The sequence below is a fragment of the Trachinotus anak genome, unplaced genomic scaffold (assembly GCF_046630095.1).
Source record: "Trachinotus anak isolate AG129_WGS33_773 ecotype Australia unplaced genomic scaffold, CSIRO_AGI_Tana_v1 ptg000026l, whole genome shotgun sequence".
Classification (NCBI taxonomy): Eukaryota; Metazoa; Chordata; class Actinopteri; order Carangiformes; family Carangidae; genus Trachinotus; species Trachinotus anak.
In genome coordinates, this window is record NW_027273877.1 from 13350588 (window position 1) to 13378023 (window position 27436).

Below are 27436 nucleotides of genomic sequence, written 5' to 3' on the forward strand. Positions count from 1 at the left end.
CATTATAAACAAGGCTAGAAGAGGCTCAAAGAGAATGGAAGTTTACAACACAGGCTATGTGATCCACTTTTCCATGGTCTTATTCTCCTGATAGTTTTAATTTTTTTACTTCATTTCCCAAACAGACCTATAAGTGTGTGTTAGTATGTTTCTATCGTTCATATCAGAGAAACATTTTAGACACCTACATATTCAAATCACTGAGCCACAGACTGAGATCCAATCTGAATGGACCTTTGTTGTTGATACTGTACTAATGACTGCTGTTACCATTATCATTAGCACTATATCAGCACTGATACCAACAGAGGTGTCCTCATGACAAAGTGATTCTTGTGGATGTGAGTGAAGAGACTCACAAAGACACTATCAGATTTCACCTTAATAGTGAGATTGTATCTGTTTCATTTAGAGGTGTGACGATCGGTTGTGAATCAGGTCTTGCTGGATTCCATGGTGGGGTGGAGGGAAATGAAAGACCAGATTCTCATGCAAAGTCATTTTAAAGAACAGAGAAATAAATGATAATGTGTCCCTTGGGAGAGTTGAATTCAGATGTAAAATCAAAGAGGGCATGAAAGGGAATGACAGAAACACTGAAAGGAGACAAGAGGGAAGAATTATTTTACTCTACGACCTCAGATTAAAATCTGTTGCTCAGGAACTTGTCAGGATGTTGTGAAATGAATCAGAGGGTGGGGCTCTGATGGCTTTAACAGGTCTTTACACATAGTAGGAAAACATCCCAGTGGATTATGTGACTGTGGAAGTCTTCAAACAGTCCAGCATGTTTTACTAAAATGTAGAAAATACAACATTGGAGGAAAACATTTGAGAAGTGGTTGTTAGCTTGATGAAGTGTGTTTTTAGTCAAACCTTTTTTTTTAGCCAAAATCAGAACCACCAACTGTTTACAACAGCAGTTCTTCATGATACATGACAAATGATCCAAGAATATGGACTGTGATCAAAGTGTTTAATTGTTTCTGCCGCAGAGAACAGTGACACACCCAGAACCATCAAAACTGCCAACAACCAGCCCTGTTCCAGCCCTTCCTACCTGGCCTGCTTCCATTACAGGTGCAGCTGTGACTCAATACAGAACATAGCTCACCTGTGTGACGTCCTGTTCTCTGCAGGCGTCGAGTGGAGTGGAATCTTCTTTGTCAGCTCTTTGGACTATTTGAATCAAGTGTAAGTTTGCTCTGTTTGATACTTTCACTTTGTCTTTAGTGACTTCAGTCTGTGTTTCATGCTGTGTAATGTTTGTAGAAGTTGTTAAGTTATTATTTGATCAGAAAATTTGCAGAACTCTTGTACAATAATGATCAGACTAACATCAGGTTATTGGAGCCAGAGCAGGTTCAACCACTTGTTTCCACCAGCACTGGGAGTGTTTTAATGGGTGTGTTCAACAAACACACAAAGCATTATTTTGTTTGTGTGACATTAGCCTAAACACATTTTACTGTCACAAGTATATTCTGCACTTGTGACATCATATTTTATGACCAATTAATGAAGAAAACCAGGCCGTTCAAGAGAAGGTTCACATATTTCTTCTTGCCACTGTAAAGAGACCTCCTGAGTGTGAGTAATTTGTAAATTATATAATAAACATGTTGTCAAACTATCCTATTAAAAGATGCTGAATCAGGTGTCAGGTCTCGGAGTTGATATATTTGTTTGTGGTTAGCCTAAGAAGGACAGTTTAACAGCACTGCCCCTGTGGGCATACCACCACATTTCAATAAAAATGAATACATATATATGAAAATGAATTGAGGCAGCTTAGTCTGAGCTGAACTGTCTGGTTGACGGCTATATACAGTAGTCTATGGTTGAGAGCCAAAAAAAAAAAGTAATTGGGAATGGTTTTTGATTAATGTTTTGGGCAGAGGTAACAAAAATTGCTTGCTGTAAATAATAAATGTCAACACTATTTCAAATGTCAATTAAGTTAATCAATTCAATTGACAATTTATCACTCTGTTTTTCGGTTCACATACCTTTCATCACTTCCATTATTAAGCCATAAGTATTTTCATCACCTCCATTTTTATCAGTTGATTTTTGTTACTTCCATCCTCTTACCAAAGTGGTTGCCTTCCAGAAATGAGCACCTCCGAGTTAGGCCAGCTATCATTATTACCTTAAAACTAGTAGCCTTGTGGTAACCAACAGTTAACAAATGGCAAAGCAATTTCCTGTAGATCATCCACAAAATGTTATTACAGAAATATCCAATGATTGGAGAAAAACAACTAAAATTCAAATATGTTGTATTTACTGCTGTGCAGTTCAGTCTAAATTTTAGATTCACACTCACTTAATTAACTGCCAGTCCACTAGTTTTTTCACCACATTTCATTTTTATAGGCTAATATCTAATAAAAAAAAAAAATCAAACCTATCCAGATTTTTTTAAGGCTGATCCATTAGCCATGTTGCGGCTACACCACTGACTACATGGCCCAATCCTAATATCCACCCTCATTTCTGTTAAGTCCATGAGGGCTTACGTCTGTTTTACTGTGAAAGCATCGAGCGCTTGAGGGCCATCACATTTTGAGCCCTTTATGCACACATGAAGGAATAATCCAAAGTTCAAAGCATTGTGACATTAAACTTCCACATGGCTACAAGAGGACCCCAAGAAGCATAAAAAACAGTTGACAACCATCTTCAGAAAAAAAGAGTAAGATAGAAGTATAACAGTTAAAAAATAAGCATGACAGGAACAAACTCAAACGTTAATGTTACAAGAAAAAGGTTACATATAAATACAAACATAAAAGCTCACTGATTCTTAGCCAGATACTGTGAGCAGTTATCTTTCCTGTGACATGATGATAAATTCAGAATCCGCTTTCATCAGATCTGATCCAATAATAGCATTTCATTTACAAACAGGAAGCGAAGGGCATAAATAAAAAAATGGAAAATCAAAAGTGCCAATCCCAAAATTGATGCAACATGTTTTGGCATCTTAAAGGTAACGTCATATATCACAAACTGGTGTCCTCTTCCTCTTCACACCATTTTGAACCTTTGCAGCCCCCCACACTCAACCACTTACTAGGTGATGTTAATTAAATCTGGCCAAAACTGGCCTGCCAGCAATAATATTATTTTGATAATCTGATTTTTTTCATCTTACAATGTCAAACTGACAGTCGTATATTTAGCTATGATGTCAAAATAGAGAATCTCCCCCCACCTGAAGATCCTTACTATACTTTTATCCATGCTGAGAGTGAATAACAGACACAAACAGTCTCTTTAGTCCTCAGCATACAGTGTCTGGTTTTTATGATAGATCTCTGTCATGGCAACAGGTACCCACAGAATCAGTTCCTCTTTAGCTATTTTTTCTACAAAATAATAGCACAAGAAAGTTTATTTTTCTCAGAAATTATTTAGTTCAGTTGATTCACTTTTATTGTGAAAAGTGCTGATAAGAAGTTCCAAACATTTCTGTCACTTACTTGACTGACCTCTGAATTAGTAGACATGATGTGTGCTATGAAAAAATAAGATCCTTTATACTGTGTTTCTTCAATTAGTCTTTAATTATGTTCTGGCCCTGCATGTAATGGATTAGAAAAAAAATTGGCCAAGACCAAACTTATTTGCAGACCCCTGTCCTAGGCCCTGGGAGGGATATTGAGCTGCAGCTTCATTTTGCCATCTGCTGGACTGATGGTAGAAGTACAGCAGTTTCCCTTTCCTCACACTGCTGTCTGCTAATATACTAATATAAACCAGAGAAAAAGAATCAATCAGTGGATGAGCAGTTGATATATTTACAGGAGAAATGTGAAGGAGGATTTCAGTTGATGTGCAGGTGAATGATATGTGTTTCTCTCCACATGAAGGTAGAAAGTGTGTGTGAGCTGATGTGGATGTGAATCCAGCAGCATGGATCAGTGTGAGGACAGAGAGGAGGGGGCCCCTCCCTCTAAAATCACTCTGTGTGGGGACCATGAGAGCCAGACCAGAGCTCAGAGGTGAGATGAGGATCTCTAACTGTCCATGACTCTTCTCCATGTCAGAGCTCAGCACTCAGATCACTGCTCCATCATTATTCACACTTAAAGCTGTTTGTGTGCTGTGTTGAAGCCCAGAGCAGCAGCAGCAGCAGGACACACCAGACTCTGCGGGACCTGGACCTGGACCTAGACCTGGATCCAGCTGTGTGTCCATGAAGAGAAACCGGTCAATGTTTACTCCTGATAATTTCAGACAATCTGTTGATGGAAGGTAAGAATTTAAAACAGTCAGAAAGACACTTCACACTAAATGTTAGTTGTTGTGTTTATTCAAAGATTCAACATATTTTTCATCAGTTTTTATCCAATATGCACATTTATCACTTGTGTGTTTGTTTCAGGATCCAGCAGCAGAGACCAGATTCTCCTGAACCCAGCTGTCTGTCTTTAAAGAGCGACCTGTCGAAGGATGTTATCACTGACTTTAAAGGAGGACGTCAATCAGCTGATCAGATGTAAGCTCTGACTGTCAGGAAGACTATGGTTATTCTAGAAAAGAACCAGTTTGTACAACGTGTTGTGCATCAGTGTCTTAAATCAAAGTGTTTCTGTCTGTTGTGAACGTCCACACTGGAAGGTGGAGGTAAAACTCCAGCTGTCATGGAGAGGGAGGAGACATGATGTGGGTTAAATATGGAGATAACTTCTCCCATGTTCAGTCTCTGCTGGAGGACATTCATAGTGTCGACCTAAGTTGTTCACATGAAAAGTGACAGAAATAATCTGAGTGGAGAATGAAAAAAGAGCTGAGAGAGAAGTTCAAACCCCGCCTACTTACTAACCTGTACACAGCTGACCAATCACTGAGGGAGGTGGATTTTTCAGACACTGTTTGACCATCTGACAAACACCTCTGATGGAGTGAACTGATCCTTTAAGATGCTCCTGATTTGTTTTTGAATAGTCATTTATTCAGTGAGACTTTACTGGTTCATTGTAATTTTTCATACTGGGAGCTGCCCAGTACAACCAGTCTGATGCAAGCAGACACTGAGCAGCTCCACTGGAGCAGCTGGGGGTTCTAGGTGCCTTGCGTCAAGGTACATAAGCAGAGTTCAGTGAGGGAGAGCTACTGTATATGGAGGGTTGGTGAGAGCTGTTGGAACTAAACTAAACCGGTGAAGCCAAACACTGAGCTGGAAGCTGCAAACAGCTGCAGACTGAGCTGTTGATTCTTAGTGGGATCAGCAGGACTAGTAAAACTTTACCTCTACAGGGAGTGGTCTGATTCACTGTTCACATCCAACCATCACTTCATGGACCTTCAGCTTGTGTCTGTCTCTGTGTGGACAGACATAATGTGAGCTCATTCTTCATGATTCCTCCACAGAGTGGACCAGGGGAGCTCAGAGGTTCCCAGTGGTCAGTCTGCCCAGCAGCATCAAACACACCTGGACTCCATATTTATGGTCTGTGCATGTACAACAACTACTTTCACATCTGCTCACAATCATCTCCATGCTGCACTGTTAGACCAGTGGATTGTCAGTCTGTCCAACATGGATCTGATGTTTGGCTCAATGGTTTTAGTTTGATGCTGTCACTCATGTAGTTTCCTGTTCAAGCTGCTGGAGGAGAACATGGTCAGTTTTGTGAAGAACGAGCTGAAGAAGATCCTGAAGGTTCTGAGTGCAGATTACCCAGAATGCTTAGACAGTCAGAGCGAGGATGAGGAGGTCTTGGACGGTGAGGATGAAGAGCAGAGGAGCATCAGAGAGGCATTTGTGAAGATCACAGTGAACTTCCTGAGGAGGAGGAGCTGGCTGACTGTCTGCAGAGCAGTAAGAAGATTTCTCTAAAGATTCAACGTGATGGAGAAATGACTGAGTGGCTGTGAGCTCTCAGAGAGAAGCTGTGAAGCTCTGTCCTCAGTCCTCAGCTCCCAGTCCTCTAGTCTGAGAGACCTGGACCTGAGTAACAACAACCTGCAGGATTCAGGGGTGGAGTCACTGTCTGCTGGACTGGAGAGTCCACACTGTAGACTGGAAACTCTCAGGTCAGGACTCATCAACCTGTTTAACCAATGACCAATCAGAATCAGAATCAGAATCAGTTTTATTGCCAAGTATGTTTTCACATACAAGGAATTTTTTCTGGTGATTGGTGCAATTGAGGATCAGGGGGATCAGCAACAGTGGGGCTCTCTAGCCTTGTTGATAAGGCTGATAGCAGATGGGAAGAAGCTATTTTTGTGGCGAGAGGTTTTGGTCCTGAAGGACCGCAGCCTCCTGCCAGAGGGGAGTGACTCAAAGAGTTTGTGTCCAGGGTGGGAGGAGTCAGCTACAACCTTCCTTGCACGCCTCAAAGTCCTTGAGGCGTACAGGTCCTGGAGGGATGGAAGATTGCAGCCAATCACCTTCTCCGCAGAGTGGTTGATACGCTGCAGTCTGTTATTGTCCTTCTCCGTGGCAGCAGCGTACCAGATGGTGATGGAGGAGGTGAGGATGGAGTCAATGATGGAGGTGTAGAAGTTCACCATCATAGTCCTTGGCAGGTTGAACTTCTTCAACTGCCTCAGGAAATACATCCTCTGCTGAGCTTTCTTGATGAGGGAGCTGATGTTTAGCTCCCATTTGAGATCCTGTGTAATGGTGGTTCCCAAGAAGCGGAAATACTCCACGGTAGCCACGGGGGAGTCGCACAGGGTGATGGGGGTGGGTGGGGCTGGGCTCTTCCTGAAGTCCACTATCATTTCCACTGTCTTCAGAGCGTTAAGCTCTAGGTTGTTCTGCCTGCACCAGGTCACCAGACGGTCAGTCTCCCACCTGTAGGCAGACTCATCGCCATCAGAGATGAGTCCAATGAGAGTGGTGTCATCTGCAAACTTCAGGAGCTTGACAGACTGATGACTGGAGGTGCAGGTGTTGGTGTACAGGGAGAAGAGCAGAGGAGAAAGAACGCAGCCTTGCGGGGATCCAGTGCTGATGGTCTGGGAGTCAGACACATGCTTTCCTAGCTTCACGTGCTGCCTCCTGTCAGACAGGAAGTCGGTGATCCACCTGCAGGTGGAGTCAGGCACGCTCAGCTGGGAGAGCTTGTCCTGCAGCAGAGCCGGGATGATGGTGTTGAAGGCAGAGCTGAAGTCCACAAACAGGATCCTGGCATAGGTCCCTGAGGAGTCCAGGTGCTGGAGGATGAAGTGGAGAGCCATGTTGACGGTGTCATCTACAGACTTGTTGGCTCTGTAGGTGAACTGCAGGGGGTCCAGGAGTGGGTCAGTGATGGATTTGAGGTGGGACAGGACAAGGTGCTCAAATGATTTCATGACCACAGAGGTCAGGGCAATGGGTCTGTAGTCATTTAGACCTGTGGGCCTTGGTTTTTTGGGGACAGGGATGATGGTGGAGGATTTGAAGCAGGCTGGCACGTGACAGGTCTCCAGTGAGGTGTTGAAGATGTCCGTGAACACTGGAGACAGCTGATCAGCACAATGCTTCAGGGATGATGGAGAGACAGAGTCAGGACCGGCTGCTTTGCGGGGGTTCTGCTTCTTAAAAAGCCTGTTGACATCTCTCTACAGGATAGAGAGAGACGTTCCTTTGGTAGGGGAGGAGGAGGGGGGTTGTAATGTGGCTCTGATGTGGAGGTTAGTGTCAGGCTTGTCCCACTGTCTTTCAAAGCGGCAGTAGAACTCATTCAGATCGTTGGCCAGAGGTGAACTCACAGGGGAGTAGAAGGGCCTGCAGTTTATGATGGAAGTCTCCAGGTCAGGAGAACAGTGCTGCAGGATCACTGTCACGTCTCTGCAACCAGCCACTGTTAGCATAAAAACAGATTCCTCCACCTTTCGTTCTGCCGGACAGCTCTGTGTCGCGATCCGCTCTGAAGAGCTGGAAGCCGGCCAGCTCCAGCGCAGAGTCCGGAACCATCCACACAGCCACGTCTCCGTGAAGCACAGGACGGAAGATGAAGAAAAGTCTCTGTTCTTCTGCACCAGCAGCTGAAGTTCATCCAGCTTGTTGGGCAGTGAACGCACCTTGGAGAGAAAGATACCTGGGAGCGGTGTGCGGAGTCTGTGTGGACAGACATAATGTGAGCTAATTTTTCATGATTCCTCCACAGAGAAGACCAGGAGAGCTCAGAGGTTCCTGGTGGTCAGTCTGCCCAGCAGCATCAAACACACCTGGACTCCATATTTATGGTCTGTACATGTACAACTACTCCTTTTACTACTGTGCTGTTCACAAAAATCTCTGTGCTGCATTTTAGACCAGTGGATTGTCAGTTTGTCCAACATGGATCTGATGTTTGGCTCCATGGTTTTAGTTTGATGCTGTCACTCATGTAGTTTTCTGTTCCAGCTGCTGGAGGAGAACATAGTCACTTTCATGAAGAACGAGCTGAAGAAGATCCAGAAGGTTCTGAGTGCAGATTACCCAAAAAGCTTAGACAGTCAGAGGGAGGATGATGTGTTGGATGGTGAGGATGAAGAGCAGAGGAGCATCAGAGAGGCATTTCTGAAGATCACACTAAACTTCCTAAGGAGAATGAAGCAGGAGGAGCTGGCTGACTCTCTGCAGAGCAGTAAGAGGATATCTCTAAAGATTGAGAAATAGGACATTTACTAACATCACAAACCATGATGGGAAATATGTTTACATATGCATTCTTTAGGGGAATGAAATTATGATCTATACTTATGTAAGGGGATTTCTCTAATTTAACATGATGGAGAAACCCCTCCCCCCACCCTCATGTCCAGGGAAATCTGAATATGTAGCTGCTAAGAATTTTCATTTTCATCAATATTTTATTTTATGCAACTTGTTATTCTAGCATCATTCATGACACAGAGGTCAGTTACCTGCCTTTTTTCCTTCTGAAAACCTTGATTCTCTCACCCTGACTCCTTTGTCTCTCCTCCTTTTCCCAGCTCCTCCTTGCTGTTATCATTCCCCGCACTGTGGCTGGGTGAACCCTCCCTGATCTTGTGTAAATGTACTTTTTTAATAATGAAACATCTATTGCTGCTTAGCTAGGGCATATATCGTCAGTGGTGTATCCTATGGTTATCAGATTTTTCTGGTCTTTCGATCATCAGGCACCCCATTTAAGTGATCCAGCCAAGGTTGATCAGGCCGCAGCTTGTGCCCTAGCTGCACTCTCCCACAGATGGCTCCCTTAATCCAGAGCCATCTGGAGGCTTTCTTAGCAACCCTTGTGTTGTTGTAGCCTCCTCCATACAGTCTTTGCATGGCACAGATTGGTCCAGCATAAGTACTGTATGTTCTGTTCTGATACTGGAAAAATGTCAGGTCTGACAGAGTTGGCTACCCAAATCCAATGTCAGTTGCCTACTGTGCATTAATTATAAGCTCTGTTGCTGCATTTTATATTGCTCATGGTTTCTCTTCAGCACTGATGAAATTGACAGACTGCTCTGGGGGCTTTAACCTTCTGCAGCTGGTAATAGTACTGCAGTACCGCAGTCTCTGTAATAGTCTTGAGCACGTGGTCATGTCTTGGTCATCATCCCGTGATATGGGCCTTCTGCCAAAGCTTTTAGACAGCAGCTCAAAATGTGTTCAAGGGTGCAATGTGGCTCTGACCGCCAGAGGTCATTCCACAAGATCTTAAGGTCATCCTGGCCCTTCCCATCAGCCTGTCCAAGCCCTTCAGGATCCATCTGCCTCCAGGTACTGACTCAGTGGTCGGTTAGGTCATCCATGAAGGCCTGAATTGGTGATTGACAGATCCCGGACTTGGACCTGGGGCATCTGCACTCTGGTTCAGCTGATTTCATCAGCAGGCTCATCGCCAGGATTACAGAGATAACTCCTTTGTTATCTTGGCTGTGTGCTTAGGGTCGTTGTCCTGTTGGAGGATGAACCTTTGCCCCAGTCTGAGGTCCAGAGCGCTCTGGAACGGGTTATCATCAAGGATGTCTCTGTACATTGCTGCATTCATCTTTCCCTCGACCCTGACTAGTCTCCCAGTTCCTGCTGCTGAAAAACATCCCCACAGCATGATGCTGCCACCACCATGCTTCACTGTAGGAATGGTACTGGCCGGGTGATGATGCCTGGTTTCCTCCAGACATGACACTTGGCATTCGGGCCAAAGAGTTCAATCTTTGTTTCATCAGACCAGATAATCTTGTTTCTCATGGTCTGAGAGTCCTTCAGGTGCCTTTTGGCAAACTCCAGGCAGGCTGTCATGTGCCTTTTACTTCCATCTGGCCACTCTACCATTACAGGCCTGATTGGTGGAGTGTTGCAGAAATGGTTGTCCTTCTGGAAGGTTCTCTCTCCACAGAGCAACGCTGGAGCACTGTCAGAGTGACCATCGGGTTCTTGGTCACCTCCCTGACCAAGGCCCTTCTGCCCTGATCATTCAGATTGGCCGGGCGGCCAGCTCTAGGAAGAATCCTGGTGGTTCCAAACTTCTTCCATTTATGGATGGCCACTGTGCTCATTTGGATTTTGGAATTGGAAATTTTCTGTACCCTTCCCCAGATCTGTGCCTCGATACAATCCTGTCTCGGAGGTCTACAGACAATTCCTTGGACTTCATGGCTTGGTTTGTGCTCTGACATGCACTGTTAACTATGGGACCTTATATAGACAGGTGTGTGCCTTTCCAAATCATGTCCAATCAACTGAATTTACAACAGGTGGACTCCAATCAAGTTGTAGTAATTTTGAGTGTCATGGTAAAGGCTGTGAATTTTTTGTGATTTTGTGATATATTTGCAAAAATTTCAGGCAAACTTTTTTCACTTTCACAATATACTATTGTGTATTGGTATTGTGTGTAGAATGTTGAGGTAAAAAATTAATTTAATCCATTTTGGAATAAGGCTGTACCATAACAAAATGTAGAAAAAGTGAAGCGCTGTGAATACTTTCTGGATGCACTGTACCTCTGCTTTCCTCCTCTCTTTTTCCCTGGGTTTAAGTTGTTGTGTGTTACTCCCCACATCCCCTGGCCACATCGGGACGTAACATTAGCTAACAGCAGAATTTGTTTAGACTCTCAGTCGACACTCTTGGACCTGAAAAGTCAGTACATTTAAATAAAGTCAGCAAGAAAATGTGCTTTTGTATTCTTTCAGAATCTCCTGCTATGTGCCAGCCTAGACTCAAATCTAACCTGAGGAAGAAGTTCCAGTGTGTGTTTGAGGGAATCGCAAAAGCAGGAAACCCAACCCCTCTGAATCAGATCTACACAGAACTCTACATCACAGAGGGAGGGACTGGAGAGGTCAATGATGATCATGAGGTCAGACAGATTGAAACAGCATCCAGGAAACCAGTTAGACCAGAAAAAAACATCAGGCAAGAAGACATCTTTAAAGCTTCACCTGGAAGAGATGGGCCAATCAGAACAGTGATGACAAAGGGAGTGGCTGGCATTGGGAAAACAGTCTTAACACAGAAGTTCACTCTGGACTGGGCTGAAGACAAAGCCAACCAGGACATACAGTTCACATTTTCATTCACCTTCAGAGAGCTGAATGTGCTGAAAGAGAAAAAGTTCAGCTTGGTGGAACTTGTTCATCACTTCTTCACTGAAATCAAAGAAGCAGGAATCTGCAGATTTGAACAATTCCAGGTTGTGTTCATATTTGATGGGCTGGATGAGTGTCGACTTTCTCTGGACTTCCACAACACTGAGATCCTGACTGATGTTACAGAGGCCACCTCAGTGGAGGTGGTGCTGACAAACCTCATCAGGGGGCAACTGCTTCCCTCTGCTCGCCTCTGGATAACCACACGACCTGCAGCAGCCAATCAGATCCCTCCTGAGTATGTGGACATGGTGACAGAGGTCAGAGGGTTCACGGACCCACAGAAGGAGGAGTACTTCAGGAAGAGATTCAGAGATGAGGAGCAGGCCAGCAGGATCATCTCCCACATCAAGAGATCACGAAGCCTCCACATCATGTGCCACATCCCAATCTTCTGCTGGATCACTGCTACAGTTCTGGAGGATGTGTTGAAGACCAGACAAGAAGAAGAGCTGCCCAATACCCTCACTCAAATGTACATCCACTTCCTGGTGGTTCAGACTAAACTGAAGAAGGTCAAGTATGATGGAGGAGCTGAGACAGATCCACTCTGGAGTCCAGAGAACCAGAAGATGATTGAATCTCTGGGAAAACTGGCTTTTGAGCAGCTGCAGAAAGGAAACCTGATCTTCTATGAATCAGACCTGACAGAGTGTGACATTGATATCACAGCAGCCTCAGTGTACTCAGGAGTGTTCACACAGATCTTTACAGAGGTGGGAGGGCTGTACCATGACAAGGTGTTCTGCTTTGTCCATCTGAGTGTTCAGGAGTTTCTGGCTGCTCTTCATGTCCACATGACCTTCATCAACTCTGGAGTCAATCTGCTGTCGGAAGAGCTAACAACCTTCCAGAAGTCTGAAACAACAAAAGATGAATTGGCAGAGACAACCTTCTACCAGAGTGCTGTGAACGAGGCTTTGAAGAGTCCAAATGGACATCTAGACTTGTTCCTCCGCTTCCTCCTGGGTCTTTCACTGCAGACCAATCAGACACTCCTACAAGGCCTACTGACACAATCAGGAATTGGCTCACACATCAATCAGGAAACAGTCCAGTACATCAAGAAGAAGATTGAAGAGACTGCCTCTGCAGAGAAAAGCATCAACCTGTTACACTGTCTGAATGAACTGAATGATTGTTCTCTAGTGGAGCAGATCCAAAAGTACTTAAGTTCAGGAAATCTCTCCACAGATAAACTGTCTCCTGCTCAGTTGTCAGCATTGGTCTTCATCTTACTGTCATCAGAAACAGATTTGGACGTGTTTGACCTGAAGAAATACTCTGCTTCAGAGGAGGCTCTTTTGAGGCTGCTGCCAGTGGTCAAAGTCTCCAAGAAAGCTCTGTAAGTGTATAGATAGCTGAATTTATTCATCATTATAAAACAGAACTGCTATCTTTTCAACAACATTAATTTCTTTCTTCTTTCATGCCCTATTATCATCACTTCAGACTGAGTGGCTGTAACCTCTCAGAGAGGAGCTGTGAAACTCTGTCCTCAGTTCTCAGTTCACAGTCCTCTAGTCTGAGAGACCTGGACCTGAGTAACAACAACCTGCAGGATTCAGGAGTGAAGCTGCTGTCTGCTGGACTTGAGAGTCCACACTGTACACTGAAGACGCTAAGGTCAGGGTTATCAATCTGTTACATATGTGACCATTTAAAAGCTTATTTAACAATTATTCTAAATTTTACTCCAAAGCATTGTATCTAGACTGAATTACCAGTTACCTCTGTCTCATGTCTACTTTGATACACCACTTTGAAGTCACAGTTTTTCTTTTGTGAATGCACACAGCACACAGTACATGCATTTTTTTCTCCCTTCTTGACAAGAGCTTCCATCTTTATAAACACATTTTTATGTTTTTAATCTCACTAAAAGCATGACTCTATGGATTATAATGTCAATCCATCGCTTTAGTCCAGACTGATATAATTCAACAACTATTGGATTGATTTTGATTGAATGTGGTTCAGACATTCGCCGTCCCCTTATGGTGACTTCTAACAACTTTAGTGATCTTCTAATGTTTGTTCAATGATTTACTTGCCGAACTCATGACATCCCCATCAGCCTCAGTGGGACATTGTATTTACCAGGGGCATTGCTAAGATTGAGGGCTTAGCCCAGACCTTTGTAGAGGGTCTGGGGAATCCTCCCCTGGGAGATTATTTTTTAAATTTCAACAGGTTAATGCACAATTGTTGAGTAATTTGAGATCAATACCAAGAGTTCTCAAAGTTGGGTCCGGTTGAGGGGATTCCAGGGGGCCCATCCATCCACCCATCCATTCATCCATCCCCCCCCCCCCCCCCCCCCCCCCAGGGGATCCTGAGGTGTTCCTAGGCCATATTAGACATATAATTTCTCCAGCATGTTCTGGAGGCCTCCTACCAGTTGGACGTGCCTAGACAACCTACAATGGAAGGTGCCTAGGAGGCATCCTGTTTAGATGCATGGTTAGATGAACCACCTCATCTGGCTCCTGTTGATGCAAAGGAGCAGCTGCCCCTTACTAGGGGTATAACAAATAACCAATATGAATTGGAAATCGGTTTTAGTTTAAAAGATGCGAGTGCATCGATATAAAGACCCCTGAATTGATCTAAATGAAAATTTTGCACTGAATTTAATACCTCTTTTTCTACCAAAAATAGCGGGTATAAGCAGATTTTTTTTCCACTGCCAGTTGAGTTTGTCTTTCTGTTCAGACTGAGGACATACACAACTGCACGGTGCAATATTATCACATGCACTTAGCACCCACACACACAGACAGACACAGTAAAGAGAGATTGAGCTGCTAGCTGTCCTGCAAACTGGTGAAAGCCTGCTGAAGTGTCCAAGGCTCTGTATCAGATGTTTCCATTGGTGAGTTTTTAAAACGTTTAGAGCTGCAGTTCACTCTTTCATCCCTGATCTCAATGTAGTTGGTGTAACAGCATCGTGCTGGACCGGTGATGGGTGTGTGTACAGTGACTGACCTTGAAAGACATTACATCAGAAAAAGAAGCGAAAATTTGCGGGTTAGTCTGGGTTTTGTGTTCACATCACCTGATCGGAGCCTAACGGAGCTGGAGCCAATAAATACCCGTTTCTACGGCTGAGTCATTTGACTCAGGTGTGAATGCTGATTGAACCCTTTTCCATTGCTGAAAAAAGCCCAATGTTAGCTGTTTTTTTTTTTTTTTTAGGTATTTTTTTGGGCATTTTTTGCCTTTATTGATAGGACAGAAGAGAGTGACAGGAAAGGGGCACCTTGCTGTCACTCTCTTGTCACTAACCTCTGCCAAGGATATGGGCAAGGCTTTTCCTGAATCTTCAGACTCTACCTCCTGACTAGAAGACATGTTGGTTAGCTTCACCGGTTCTCCAAAGTGCCGATGATATCCCATACCAAGTAAAAACAGCCTGAGCTAAGCCTTGCTTGCCCTTCCTGAGGCACCAGATCGTTAACCATCTATGGGGTCCCCATAGCAGATTAATGAATTGTGTTATACCCGCTCAGGCTACTCAGGCCTAAAATCCAGCGTGTGTTTTTTTTTTTTTAATCTTGTGAGTAAATCTTTTCCATGTTGTCAGCAAAAAACTGATGATTTTTTTCCTCCTTATTATGTGGCTCTGAAGTAACAACACATTAGACATCTTCTATATTAGGCCTATATGATGAGAATCCTTGGTTCATTATGGAACTGTGGCAGATCCAGGTAGTAAGAAAATTTTTCTTAACTTGCTTTCTAGAAACGCCATTTTGCTGCCCATGGCTGCTGCACTACTTTGACTCAGTGCTGTGACCAATGAATACCAAGATCTACCTAATGCATGACACCAATTGGCTCCTTTACTGAAAGTTACCCTACTCTCTGTCTCTCTGGCTAAACACAAATACACACAGAGATTCTACGGCCCTTTTTCTACCCTCAAATAACATTTGAAGCCTTGAATGAATGACCCTAGCACACTACCAGTGCTAATTGCTCATTAACATGCTAACAGGCTAAACTAAGATAATGAAAATGATATTTATAAAATTTACAGCTGCTGAACATCAACATTTTAGCATTGTTATTTTGCATATGTTAGCATGTTCATGTTTGTTTAAAACAGCCTCACAGAGCTACCTCCATACTGTAGAATGTTTTATATTTAGATAAATATCAATATAAATATAATATTTATCTGCCATGTTTATTGTTTTTTTTGTGTTTGCAGTCTGTCAGGCTGTCTGATCACAGAGGAAGGCTGTGCTTCTCTGGCCTCAGCTCTGAGATCCAACCCCTCCCATCTGAGAGAGCTGGACCTGAGCTACAATCATCCAGGAGACTCAGCAGTGAAGCAGCTGTCTGCTGGACTGGAGGATCCAGACTGGAGACTGGACTCTCTCAGGTATGGAGGCCTGCTGCAGCCACAGACAAAGTCTAATGTTCAGGTGGTTCGTGGATATGAGTGTTATGTGAGTAATCACACATGCAGGAAGCCTTTTTTCTTTGCTCAAAATATAAACACTGGTTGAACATGAAAAAGAAATGTGCATCATGACACCCCCAGGAACAAAAGTAATAATTGCTTGTTGGTAATGATTTATGCTGTTTGGGCAGATCTTTGTATGTTGAAGTAGCTGTCAATTTAAAAAAAAAACATAATTTCCTACCCCCTTGCCCAAGATCATATCAGATCAGTGTCTATACAGAGATAATTTCAGGATATCTATAGTCTAGATTAGGACAAAGATAAAGAATAACTTATTAGTAAACCACAACAATTAGTTTCTGTTGCACAGTTAAGGAGCAACCAGATTTTGCATTTTACTGCGAGTCTAAATATGTATGTGACTAATAATAAATCTTGATTCTAGTTAAAACTTTGTATAAATGTGACAACTGCAGACAGGGCTTTTGAGATGCTCATTTAAGTGTGTTTGCTAAAATGTTGGACTGTTCCTTTTTCAGTGTATATGAATCTGTGTATGAGAGCCATATAATGACCATGTTTCCATGTTAAAAGAAAATGTGCTGATCTGACCCCCTCCTCCTTTCAGAGTGGAGCCTGGTGGAGTTCAGTGGTTGAAACCAGGTCTGAGGAAGTGTAAGTGTGTTTTAATTTGATTCATGAAAACAAAGCAGTACATTCAACCATCTTCAAACTGTCTCATGACTCATGATTAAGTACAAAGCAGGATTTGGGGTTAACTCTAGGTTTTCAATCCTATAACAGTGGTTCACTAATGGGGTAAATCACCATGGTAACTTATCTTGAACTCCTAACCTGCTCCAGGGCAGGTTACTTCAGAGGATCAGATTAAAACCTGTTAACAGTCCAACTGCTGACCAATCAGACACCTAGAAAAATGGAGTCATCATTTCTACAGGAGCCTGACCAGAACAAAATAGTTTACAATTAGGTGATAATAATAACAAGCAGTAGATATTTATATGAATCAGTGGAATTGTTCTGCTGTTGGAGTCTTTCCATGTGTCCACTCTGGTCTTAAAAGAGAGCTTTTAACAGAGGAGAGTTTATCACCACATAACTACATCAGAACTATTAGAGCTTCATCTGAACTGAACATGGACAGGAGCCTGACAGTGATGAAGCTGTGACTCTCCTCTTCACTACTGCAGCTCAAAATAACATGAGGAGACTCTGTGAGCAGAACTGGAAAAAAAACAACTAAACCTCAGATGTCTTTGATTAGAACACTGATCCTCACACTGAACAATATTTTATGATTAGAAATTAACATTTCATCCCACTGACGTCATCACACATCAATTTCTCCCCACAAATAGTCTGACCTCACTTTAACTGTTTCATCTTCATTACATGTTCACAAAAGTTTGTTCATCATCAGACAGAAGAGAAAAATATCCAGTGAGAAATTTATGATAATTCATGTTAACTTAATCACTGAAATTATTTCTTCCATTTCTTTTTTATTCGAGTCATGTGATTATATTGTTTACATTTCACATTGTTGAACATGACTCTTGGATGTCATTATAACCAAATTTAATTTTTTAGTAGTTAATAGTACTTTATTCATAGTTCTGACAATGTTACTCATAATTAAAAACTCTGACTCTTTCATATGAACATGCTCATAGCCGGATTGATAAACCCAGAGAAAACTGATAACCAGCCTTTTAGCATAGGTTATCCAGGACGGACAATGTCTGGTTCAGTTGAGCCAGATGACAAAAGGGTTGGTATGTTAAACTTGCTTCATAGTAAAGGCCTCAGATGATAAGTAATTGCAGCTGCATCTTGTTCTCTCCATCAGATTCCTGTGAACTCACACTTGACACAAACACAGTGAACACAAACGTCAAACTGTCTGATGACAACAGGAAGGTGACACATGTGAAGGAGGATCAGTCGTATCCTGATCATCCAGACAGATTTGAGTACTGGCCTCAGCTGCTGTGTAGAGATGGTCTGACTGGTCGCTGTTACTGGGAGGTCGAGTGGAGAGGAATGGTTCATATATCCGTGAGTTACAGAGGAATCAGCAGGAAAGGAAACAGTTCTGACTGTGTGTTTGGGTTGAACGATCAGTCCTGGAGTCTGAGAGGCTCTGATGATGGTTACTATGTCTGGCACAATGACACATAAAGACCCATCTCCTCCTCCTCCTCCTCTGACTCTAACAGAGTAGCAGTGTATGTGGACTGTCCTGCTGGCTCTCTGTCCTTCTACAGAGTCTCCTCTGACTCACTGATCCACCTCCACACCTTCAACACCACCTTCACAGAAACTCTTTATCCTGGGTTTGCAGTCTGGTGGTCTGGTTCCTCAGTGTCTCTGTGTTCAGTGTAGCAGAGAGAGAAACTTTCTCACTGTCGGACAGATAAGTCAATCAGTACATGTCTGTCTCTTTTACTCACACACATTTTCACATGTATGTATTAAATCAGTTTCTTTTTTTAAGTCTTCTGAATGTTTCCTTGTAAACTTATTCCTCTTCTTTGAAGATGAAAGCTACAATTAATGCAGGATAAAAATGAAAAAAAGTTGACTTTTACCTTTTTTAAGACTGTTATTTTCTTGTCTTTTCACACAGTATCATTACGCACATGTGTTTTGTGTTTCTCTCAGAATCTTAGGACTATTGAGCTGATTCAGTTCAAAGTAAAATGCTGTTAGTTTGTTTGAAAGGTCAGAGCATACAGTACATTGTAAAAGATGTAAGGAACAGTTGTGTCAGGGTTTGCCCTTATGGGCATCTTATGTTTGGACTTTGGACTTTATTTTTGATTCTCTGTTTGGACTTTTTGGTTCATTTCCTGTTTTATATTGAAGTTATTTCTTTGTGTGTCTCAAGGATGGTAAATTATAGACAATACCAAATGGCTACTAGAGCTGGCCTGCCGGTATTATACAGCGCATGTATCGCTAATACTACTGCCATGCTCTGGGGCAAACGCCTTGCGACACGATAACTACAAATCCCAGAATGCTCTGCTGGTGTCTTGGCGCGTCAATCAGGACAAGACCCATAAACACCCTCTCCTCTGTTGACAGTAGTCATAGCGACCTCATGCTACTACTGGCACTGTGCTACCCCTCCCAAAAATGGCGAAAAGAAAGGCAGAAAACAGGAGTAACATTATTATTAGTTAATTGATTTAGTGCTGTGGATGTATTGGACACACCATAACCCCGGCTGACCCACATGGAAACAACAGAGCATGTGTTTTATGTTTGTGACATAATCCAAATCCTTATGGAAATCCTTGTCTAAGCTCCAAATCCATAAATATAGATTGATTCTCTTTCAAGATCTCTTGTCCAGATCTCTAGTTAACAATATCATCATCATCTAATTAACTCTTGCTCAGTTCTTCATTTGTATTTAATTATTGTTTTATTGGATCAGTTTTCTCTACATGTGTTTTCTTTCATGTTATCTCATTCAACAATTCAATTCTGTTTGTTTCTGGGGTTAAAGGAGGATTTATTGTCCATGTGTTATAAAGTTGTGTCAGGGTTTGAGTTTGTCATCTGTTTCCTGTTTCTTTTTATTTTGACATGTCTGTCTCAACTTCCTGTCTTGCCCTATTCCTGGTGTCTTTACCTCCCCCCATGTTGATGACTTCCCCCCGCCCTAATGGTTTTCCCCTGTGTCTCGTTCTCTTCCCTGTCTGTCTGTATTTAAGTCCACGTCTCTTCCTTGTCATTTTGCAGACCGTCTCTACCCCAGTGTGACTTTTCTGATGCTCCTCATGTGTTCTGACCAGTTTTTGTAGTTTTCTCGTGTGTTTCTTGCCTGCTGATTCTGTTCCTCTGCCTGTGCTGACTGCTTTTACTGTGTACTGGACCTTTTGCCTGAATAAAGGACCTAGAGTTTGGACTTTGTCTCAGTCTGCTCAGTGAGTCCATCTTTGTGCCTGATAAACCCACTGTGATCTCACCCATTGGTTGGTGAACTGCTGTTTTGAAGCCTTGAGTTTGCAGCTTGTCTGTCGCCATTTTAATTATTTGAAACCAGAAGACACCATATTTGGAGGCGAGGGTGGAGCTGACCTAAGACCCGAGGTCACTATGCACACCCACCTCCACCAGCTACCTGACGCACTGCACGAGGCTCCATGCTGCTCTGTGTGAGTCTGCATTCAGTCATTTTCCATAACTCAAGCTAACTTCAGTACGAAGTATTAAAGAACTTTTAATAGCAAACTGCCTGCATGTCCACATTTGGAAAATATTACACACAGGAGGGTTATGTAAAGTTATTGTAGCTGAAGTTACTGTGTGTTAGCTTACACACAGTGTAAGCATGGATGTAAGCTAACTGTAGTGTAAACCATAGACTTTATATAAATGGTAAAACATCATAATATTGTGTTTTAAAATTGGTTCTGCAAATCAAAGGTGATGATACTGAGCTTCATGAGTGTTAACAGTGACAGTGGGATAACGTGATTACAGTGAACTGCTGGGTCTCCAGTCTGTGCTCGAGTGTGGCTCATTGTTTCTGTCACTGTCAGTTTCATTATTGGAAACAGGCAACAACATTACTGTGTGGAGTGACTTCATTTCTATTCTATTATTTATGCTAAAACAGTACAGCAGACTGTTTTTATAACTAAGCTGAGGGAGTGATGTATTTTCAGATAACTGTGTGGAGTTCGTTTAATAGAGTGCTTCTTATTTTTGACTCTTTCTTAGAAGCCAAGGTCTGGATCATTGGGGACAGCTCCATCTGGCGTGGAGCCCAGAGAGCTACAGAGACCACAGGGAACAACCTTGGTGATGATGGTGTCTCCATCCACTGGTTCGGCTGGGGGGGTCTGAAGTGGAGGAGCCATCTCCTCTTTTCCAACCAGTACCTACGAGTGTTGTTGATGGTTCATGACATTTTTGAAATTGATGGTTTTTAAAAGTGCAATAAAAGTATTTATGAATCTCTTGGTCTAAGTTTGTTGATGGTCTTATGCTATGAATTATATCTGGTGTAAATGTTGACAATAGCAACATACACAGATTGTAATTGTACAAGAGCACATTGATGGAGGTTTTGCCAGAATTTGTAATTAGAAGTCTATTTCTTTGTTAGTTACTTAAGTTACTTAACTTTGTTCATACACATTTTTATCAAATTTTGATGTCCGAGAACATTAACAATGAAGGATAAAAAGACATATTTGATTTTGTCCTTTCCATGTGTTTTATGTACTTTATGTACTAAGAATAAACCGTTTCAATGACACTGAAAGCACTGATTCACCAAACTGTCCTGTGAGATTCATCACAAGCTGTACGGTCAATTTGGAAAACCCAGGCAACACTTCTGTAGCTAACAGAAAATGCAGTGGTGTTTGCTAAGTGTCCACAAATCGTTACATGGATATTGAAAACTGGTTGTGGAGATCCAAGTCAGACCACAGCGACATCGGTAACGTTACCAGCTGCAACGTCTCGATAAAGGCTGCAGCCAGTGTTAGCCTGGCTGTCTCAAGTCAACTACCACCAGCTCACTCCTGCTGCCTGACTCCCCCCACCCCCTAACCCACAGCTTACACACAACCTTAGTAAAGAAGAGCCTGTGCAGGTGTCTAAGTAACTAAACAAATACCCAACCCGTCTATACCGTGTTGCTTATAATCATGTAAATGTCACGTCTGATAAACTGCAAACTGTTCTTTGGCTTTGATTGTTGAGCTGCAGGATTAAAGTTTCACAAAGACATTATTTTGGTGGAACCACAGACAGACAGACAGACAGTTATGTGCATTTGCATTTGCATTATGACTGATCCAGATAAAAGCAGCTGCAGACGTCTATAAACGGGTCGATTATCAGATTTTGGTGGATGACACTGGTGCACCCCCACTGACTTCAGATGGACCCACAGTCATTGCTTTCTACATTATCTAATTAAAGTTGCTCTGTAAGGAGCATGACTCAGACAGCTGTGAACACTCTTAAATGGCATCTTAACTGTCCAGTCTTCCAAAACTTTGACCTTGTGTAACTCCTTGGTCACTTGATCATAAGCCCTGATATGTTAGCTATGTGTGTGGCCATATAATATTACATTTAGTGTTGAATTGTCTGTAAACATAGATCCCCTTTGTTTGGAGAATAATGTAATTTCCTGTTGACAATGAATGCATCAGCAAAGTTTGTCTGACAGTACAGTTTTACGCTGGTGAGGTGTTTAAACATAAGCTGCTAATTTTCCATCATATAACCTGTTTGTTGGATTCCTTCTCTTTCACTTACATACCTGCATGTTATCATTGATGAGAATGAAAAACTTCAAAGTAACTTAAATTTCAGCTTATTATTGATCAAATAACCAAAAAGCATTGTTCAAAAATCATCTGAATTCAACTGTTGAACCAATGAAATCACGGCAGGTGGGATTAAACGTTTGAGTTCAAAACTAAAACATACAAGAAGAGACAAGTTTAAAATTAAAACATAGAAGAAGAGGCGAGTTTAAAGCTAAAACATAGAAGAAGAGACAAGTTTAAAACTAAAACAAAGAAGAAGAGGCAAGTTTAAAACTAAAACATAGAAGAGGAGATGAGTTTAAAATTAAAACATAGAAGAAGAGACGAGTTTAAAACTAAAACAGAGAAGGAGAGACAAGTTTAATACTGAAACATAGAAGAAGAGACGAGGCTCAGGTCATGACATCTTTATTCTTAATATAATGTTTGATCCAGTTCAACCTGAAAATGACATTAGATGAATGGAAATCAAGATAATTCTGTTGAAAACACACACACACACACACACACACAGACACACAGACACACAGACACAGACACACACAGTCATGTGACTTCTTGTAACTGCAGAGGGGAGGAGCAGCTGAAAGTGAAAGTGTTCAGTGAGCTCAGACTCCATTTGAAGTGGACGGAGCAGAAGGAGGGAAACTGAAGGCTGAGGCAGGTGAGTGTTAACACAACATTATTATTATTTTACTGTCAAAGTCTCTGAGTCAGTTTGTCCCTGTGGACTGTGGAGGGAAGAAGAGTCACAGTGAACTTCTGTCCACACAGAGACACTGAGAGGAAAGGAGGAACAACATGAGGTGTGGTTCTTCCTGTTCAACAGTTTGACTCCATGTCGTGATGAGCTGAATAATATGAAACCTACAACTGAGCCAAGAGACCTGAGCAGGTTATTATACTGTACAGGTGTGTGTGTGTGTGTGTGTCTTGAACAGCTTGTTTGTCCTGACTCTTGTGTGTGTGAGCTCACAGTCAGTGTTACTGGTTTCCCTCTCAGACTGACTGAAGTCCTGAAGATGAGTGATTGTGTGGAGGAAGAGGAGGACAGAGCAGAGTCTCCAGGACCCAGCTGTCTGTCTGTGAAGAGTCACTGGTCCAAAGATGAACCTCCAGACTTCAGTCCTGAACCTGGACCCTCAGACTCACAGTAAGAGACCTGCTACAAACCTGTGAACCTCCAAACTGTCTCTGTAACAGTGTTTAGTGTGTTGAGCTCCTGCAGTGATGTCACTTCCTGTAACAGCTGCCGTAGTGTCACAGAAAATAACTTCCCCTGGTTCCTCTGACATATCAGTGTATTAACAGTGACTGCTGAGGAGCTGGTTTCTTGTGAAATGATCCCAACAAAGAAGAGTTTGACTTTTTTCTTGTGCATATTGTTGCTGCAGCTGATGAACATGACAGAGATGTAAAGATGTCAGTAATTAAAGGGCCGTGGTGGAGCAGAGAAGCAGCCACAGAAGAAGAGAGCAGTGTGTTGGTGAACCTGGATGAGCTGGGATCTAACAGAGTTGACCACACTTTGCAGGATCATTTTACAGCCTGAATGATGAGCTTCACATGTCAGAGCTTCACTCTCCACAGTTAGTTTGATCCAAACTACAGTGAGCAGCTGTTGGAGGAAATGACTGAGCCTCTTTAACATCAAACTAGATATTTGTCAGCTGTTTATACAGATTTCAGGCTCTATGTAATATGGGCCGCTGATTGTAAAGTGGTTCATACTGAAATAACAACATTTCATCATATTTAGTCAACTTTAATGTTAAATTTAAATGTTGTTGATGATGTTGATTTAAATGTTTAAAGGTCCTAGGACTGTTTTCATATCACTTTAATGAGTTTTCATACTTTTCCAGGTGAGAATGTGACTGTTTAGATTTATAAGATGTGGTCAGTTCATCCAAATGATTCCTTTTTGAATATTTGCTCCAATGTTTTCGATGTGAGGACCCTCCTGCTGGACCGAATGAGACCAGCAGGTCTCAGCAGCTTGCAGGCCGCCTTTACCAACAGCTCTGTTGTCTGTAGTGTAGGGAAGCAAATCTGTCTCAGCAGATTTTGAATTTTGAAATCTGTGAATTTCTGCCACTGGTTTTGTTTTTCATTGAAATTATTTATATGAATTTTTAAAAGTGAATTCAAATTTACAAGAACTAATCTCACTGTCGTTTTTCAATGTTCATAAATTCAGAATGAAAACTTCATCTTCACAATGACTCTGTCATCAGAGAATTGATCAGTGATTGATGTGATATGAATAAAAACATGTTTGTGTTTGCAGAGGTCAGAACCACAGACTGAGAGCAGAGTCTCCAGGATCCAGCTGTCTGTCTATGAAGAGTGACCGGTCCAAAGAGTTTAATCCTCCAGACCTCAGTCCTGAACCTGGACCCTCAGACTCACAGTAAGAGACAGTTTCTACTGTAAACTGAGCTGAAGATGATTCAGTTATTAGACATATTTGACTGTGACATGTTAGTGATGAAGAAATGTCTTCACAGAGGGAGGAAGAGGAGTGGTGTCTCTGTGGAGGAGCAGCTGTCCTGCTGTGCTCTGTGTCAGGATGTCCTGAAGGATCCAGTCTCTACCAGCTGTGGACACTGGTTCTGCAGACAGTGCTTCACTTCATACTGGGGCCAGTCTGGGTCTTCAGGAGACCCCTCCTGTCCCCAGTGTGGACAAAGACCCAGAACCAGACCTGGACTGCAGACAGCCAGTCAGAGCAGCACTGTACAAAGTGAGGCTGAACATGTGTCTGCTGATGTCTTCATTTCTGAAACCAGGACCTGTTGTTTTCTCCAGTGTCAGTTGTTCTATCACACAGCACTGACATTTCAGATGATTCTAAAAAGCACAACATTAAAAAGCTTTTCTTTGCTGCTCTTTAGTTTTTCTGTAGCTGATGAAAATAATCAGCAGATTCTCAGATTCTCTGTCTTCAGTCTGACATTGTCTCTTCTCTTTCAGCAGATAGTGGTCTGCAGGAGGTTTTAGATCAACATAAGATCAGTCTGAGGAGCAGATGTGAACGTGTGACTGAAGGAAGTGATGGAACAGGAAGTGGAACCCTCCTCAACAGGATCTACACTGAGCTCTACATCACAGAGGGACAGAGCGAAGAGGTTAATACCCAACATGAGGTGAGGCAGCTGGAGAGAGCTTCCAAGATGAAGACCCTCCATGACACTCCAATCAAGTGCCACGACATCTTTAAAGTCTTACCTGACCAACAGAGACCCATCTGAGTGGTTCTGACCAACGGCGTCGCTGGCATCGGAAAAACCTTCTCAGTGCAGAAGTTCAGTCTGGACTGGGCAGAGGGCTTGGAGAACCAAGATGTCAGTCTGCTGGTTCTGCTTTCGTTCAGGGAGCTGAACCTGATCAGAGAGCAGCAGTACAGTCTTCTCAGGCTGCTCCATGTTTTCCATCCAACATTACAGAAGGTCACAGCAGAGCAGCTGGCTGTCTGTAAAGTTCTGTTCATCTTGGACGGTCTGGATGAAAGCAGACTTTCACTGGATTTCACCAACAGGGAGGTTGTGTCTGATGTCACACAGACGTCATCAGTCAACCTGCTGCTGACAAACCTCATCCAGGGGAACCTGCTTCCCTCGGCTCTGGTCTGGATCACTTCCAGACCTGCAGCAGCCAATCAGATCCCTCCTACATGTGTTGACAGGGTAACAGAGGCACGAGGCTTCACTGACGCCCAGAAGGAGGAGTACTTCAGGAGGAGATCCAGTGATGAAGAGCTGTCCAGCAGAACCATCTCACACATCAAGAAGTCCAGGAGCCTCCACATCATGTGTCAAGTCCCAGTCTTCTGCTGGATCACTGCTACAGTTCTGGAGCACATGTTGACTACAGAGCAGAGAGGAGAGCTGCCCCAGACCCTGACTGACCTGTTCTCACACTTCCTGCTGGTTCAGACAAAGAGGAAGAAGCTCAAGTATGATGAGGGACATGAGACGAGTCCACAGCAGCTGATGGAGGCTGACAGGGAAGTTCTTCTGAAGCTGGGGAGGCTGGCGTTTGAACATCTGGAGAAAGGAAACATCATGTTCTACCAAGAAGACCTGGAGCAGTGTGGTCTGGATGTCACAGAGGCCTCGGTGTACTCAGGACTCTGTACTGAGATCTTCAAAAGAGAGAGTGTGATCTTCCAGAAAACAGTCTACTGCTTTGTTCATCTGAGCATTCAGGAGTTTCTGGCTGCAGTCTACATGTTCCACTGTCACACCAACAGGAAGAGAAAAGTCCTGAAGAACTTCCTGGGACAAGACTACAAACACAGAGACTCAACCTCAAAGTCTTTGTTTAAGAAGGTTTCTGGGATGTTTGGAAACCATGATCGTCATTCTCCATCTCTGGATGTCTTCCTGAGGGCAGCCATGGAGAAATCCCTCAGAAGTAAAAATGGTCACCTGGACCTGTTTGTTCGCTTCCTTCATGGCCTCTCTCTGGAGTCCAACCAGAGACTCTTAGGAGGTCTGCTGGGTCAGACAGAGAACAGTCCAGAAACCATCCAGAGAGCCATCACCAACCTGAAGGAGATGAACAGTGATAAAATCTCTCCTGACAGAAGCATCAACATCTTCCACTGTCTGATGGAGATGAAGGACCACTCAGTTCATCAGGAGATCCAAGAGTTCCTGAAGTCAGAGACCAGATCAGAGCAGAAACTCTCTGTGTTCCACTGCTCAGCTCTGGCCTACATGCTGCAGATGTCAGAGGAGGTTCTGGATGAGTTGGACCTGAAGAAGTACAACACATCAGAGGAGGGACGACGGAGACTGATCCCAGCTGTGAGGAACTGCAGGAAGGCTCGGTGAGTCCAGACATGATCAATATAATTATCAATCAGTAGATTAGATCAGTAGTTGAGTCAAATTCAGATAAACACAGTTTTCATTTATTCTCATTATTCTCACTTTTACTTTGAAACAATCAAAGGTCAGTTGTGTTTTTTTCTGGAGGTGTTGTAAATGCTGTGAGCACCAAAATGTAGATGTTTCAGTTGGTTGTGATTGATCATTGAAGAATGAACTTGTGTTTTTGAAGTGTCATGGTGGAGCTTTAAAGTCTTTCCATAGATTGTGTTGAATGAGACAGAAAGTCCCAG

At 42.8% G+C, this 27436-nt stretch overlaps 2 protein-coding genes and 1 pseudogene across 4 annotated transcripts in view; 2 read left to right on the forward strand and 1 right to left on the reverse strand.

Moving 5' to 3' along the window:
• LOC139609600 (NACHT, LRR and PYD domains-containing protein 12-like) overlaps positions 1-27436 on the reverse strand; it is a 144710-nt gene that overhangs the window by 24727 nt on the left and 92547 nt on the right. The window lies entirely within an intron of this gene.
• LOC139609614 (NLR family CARD domain-containing protein 3-like) lies at positions 114-20040 on the forward strand. Of its 2 annotated transcripts, none has more exons than XM_071464457.1 (11): positions 114-1194; positions 3879-4010; positions 4123-4263; positions 4394-4507; positions 8115-8193; positions 8354-8576; positions 11107-12907; positions 13015-13188; positions 15779-16019; positions 16605-16651; positions 17847-17987. In XM_071464457.1, exons 2-11 carry the CDS (start codon positions 3922-3924, stop codon positions 17854-17856), a joined length of 2919 nt encoding a protein of 972 aa, XP_071320558.1. In that variant the 5' UTR covers positions 114-1194; positions 3879-3921; the 3' UTR covers positions 17857-17987. The 2 variants fall into 2 exon arrangements, with proteins under 2 accessions (XP_071320558.1, XP_071320557.1); XM_071464456.1 differs by having other exon boundaries at positions 132-1194; positions 15779-15952; positions 17847-20040.
• LOC139609636 (protein NLRC3-like) lies at positions 23083-27134 on the forward strand (annotated as a pseudogene).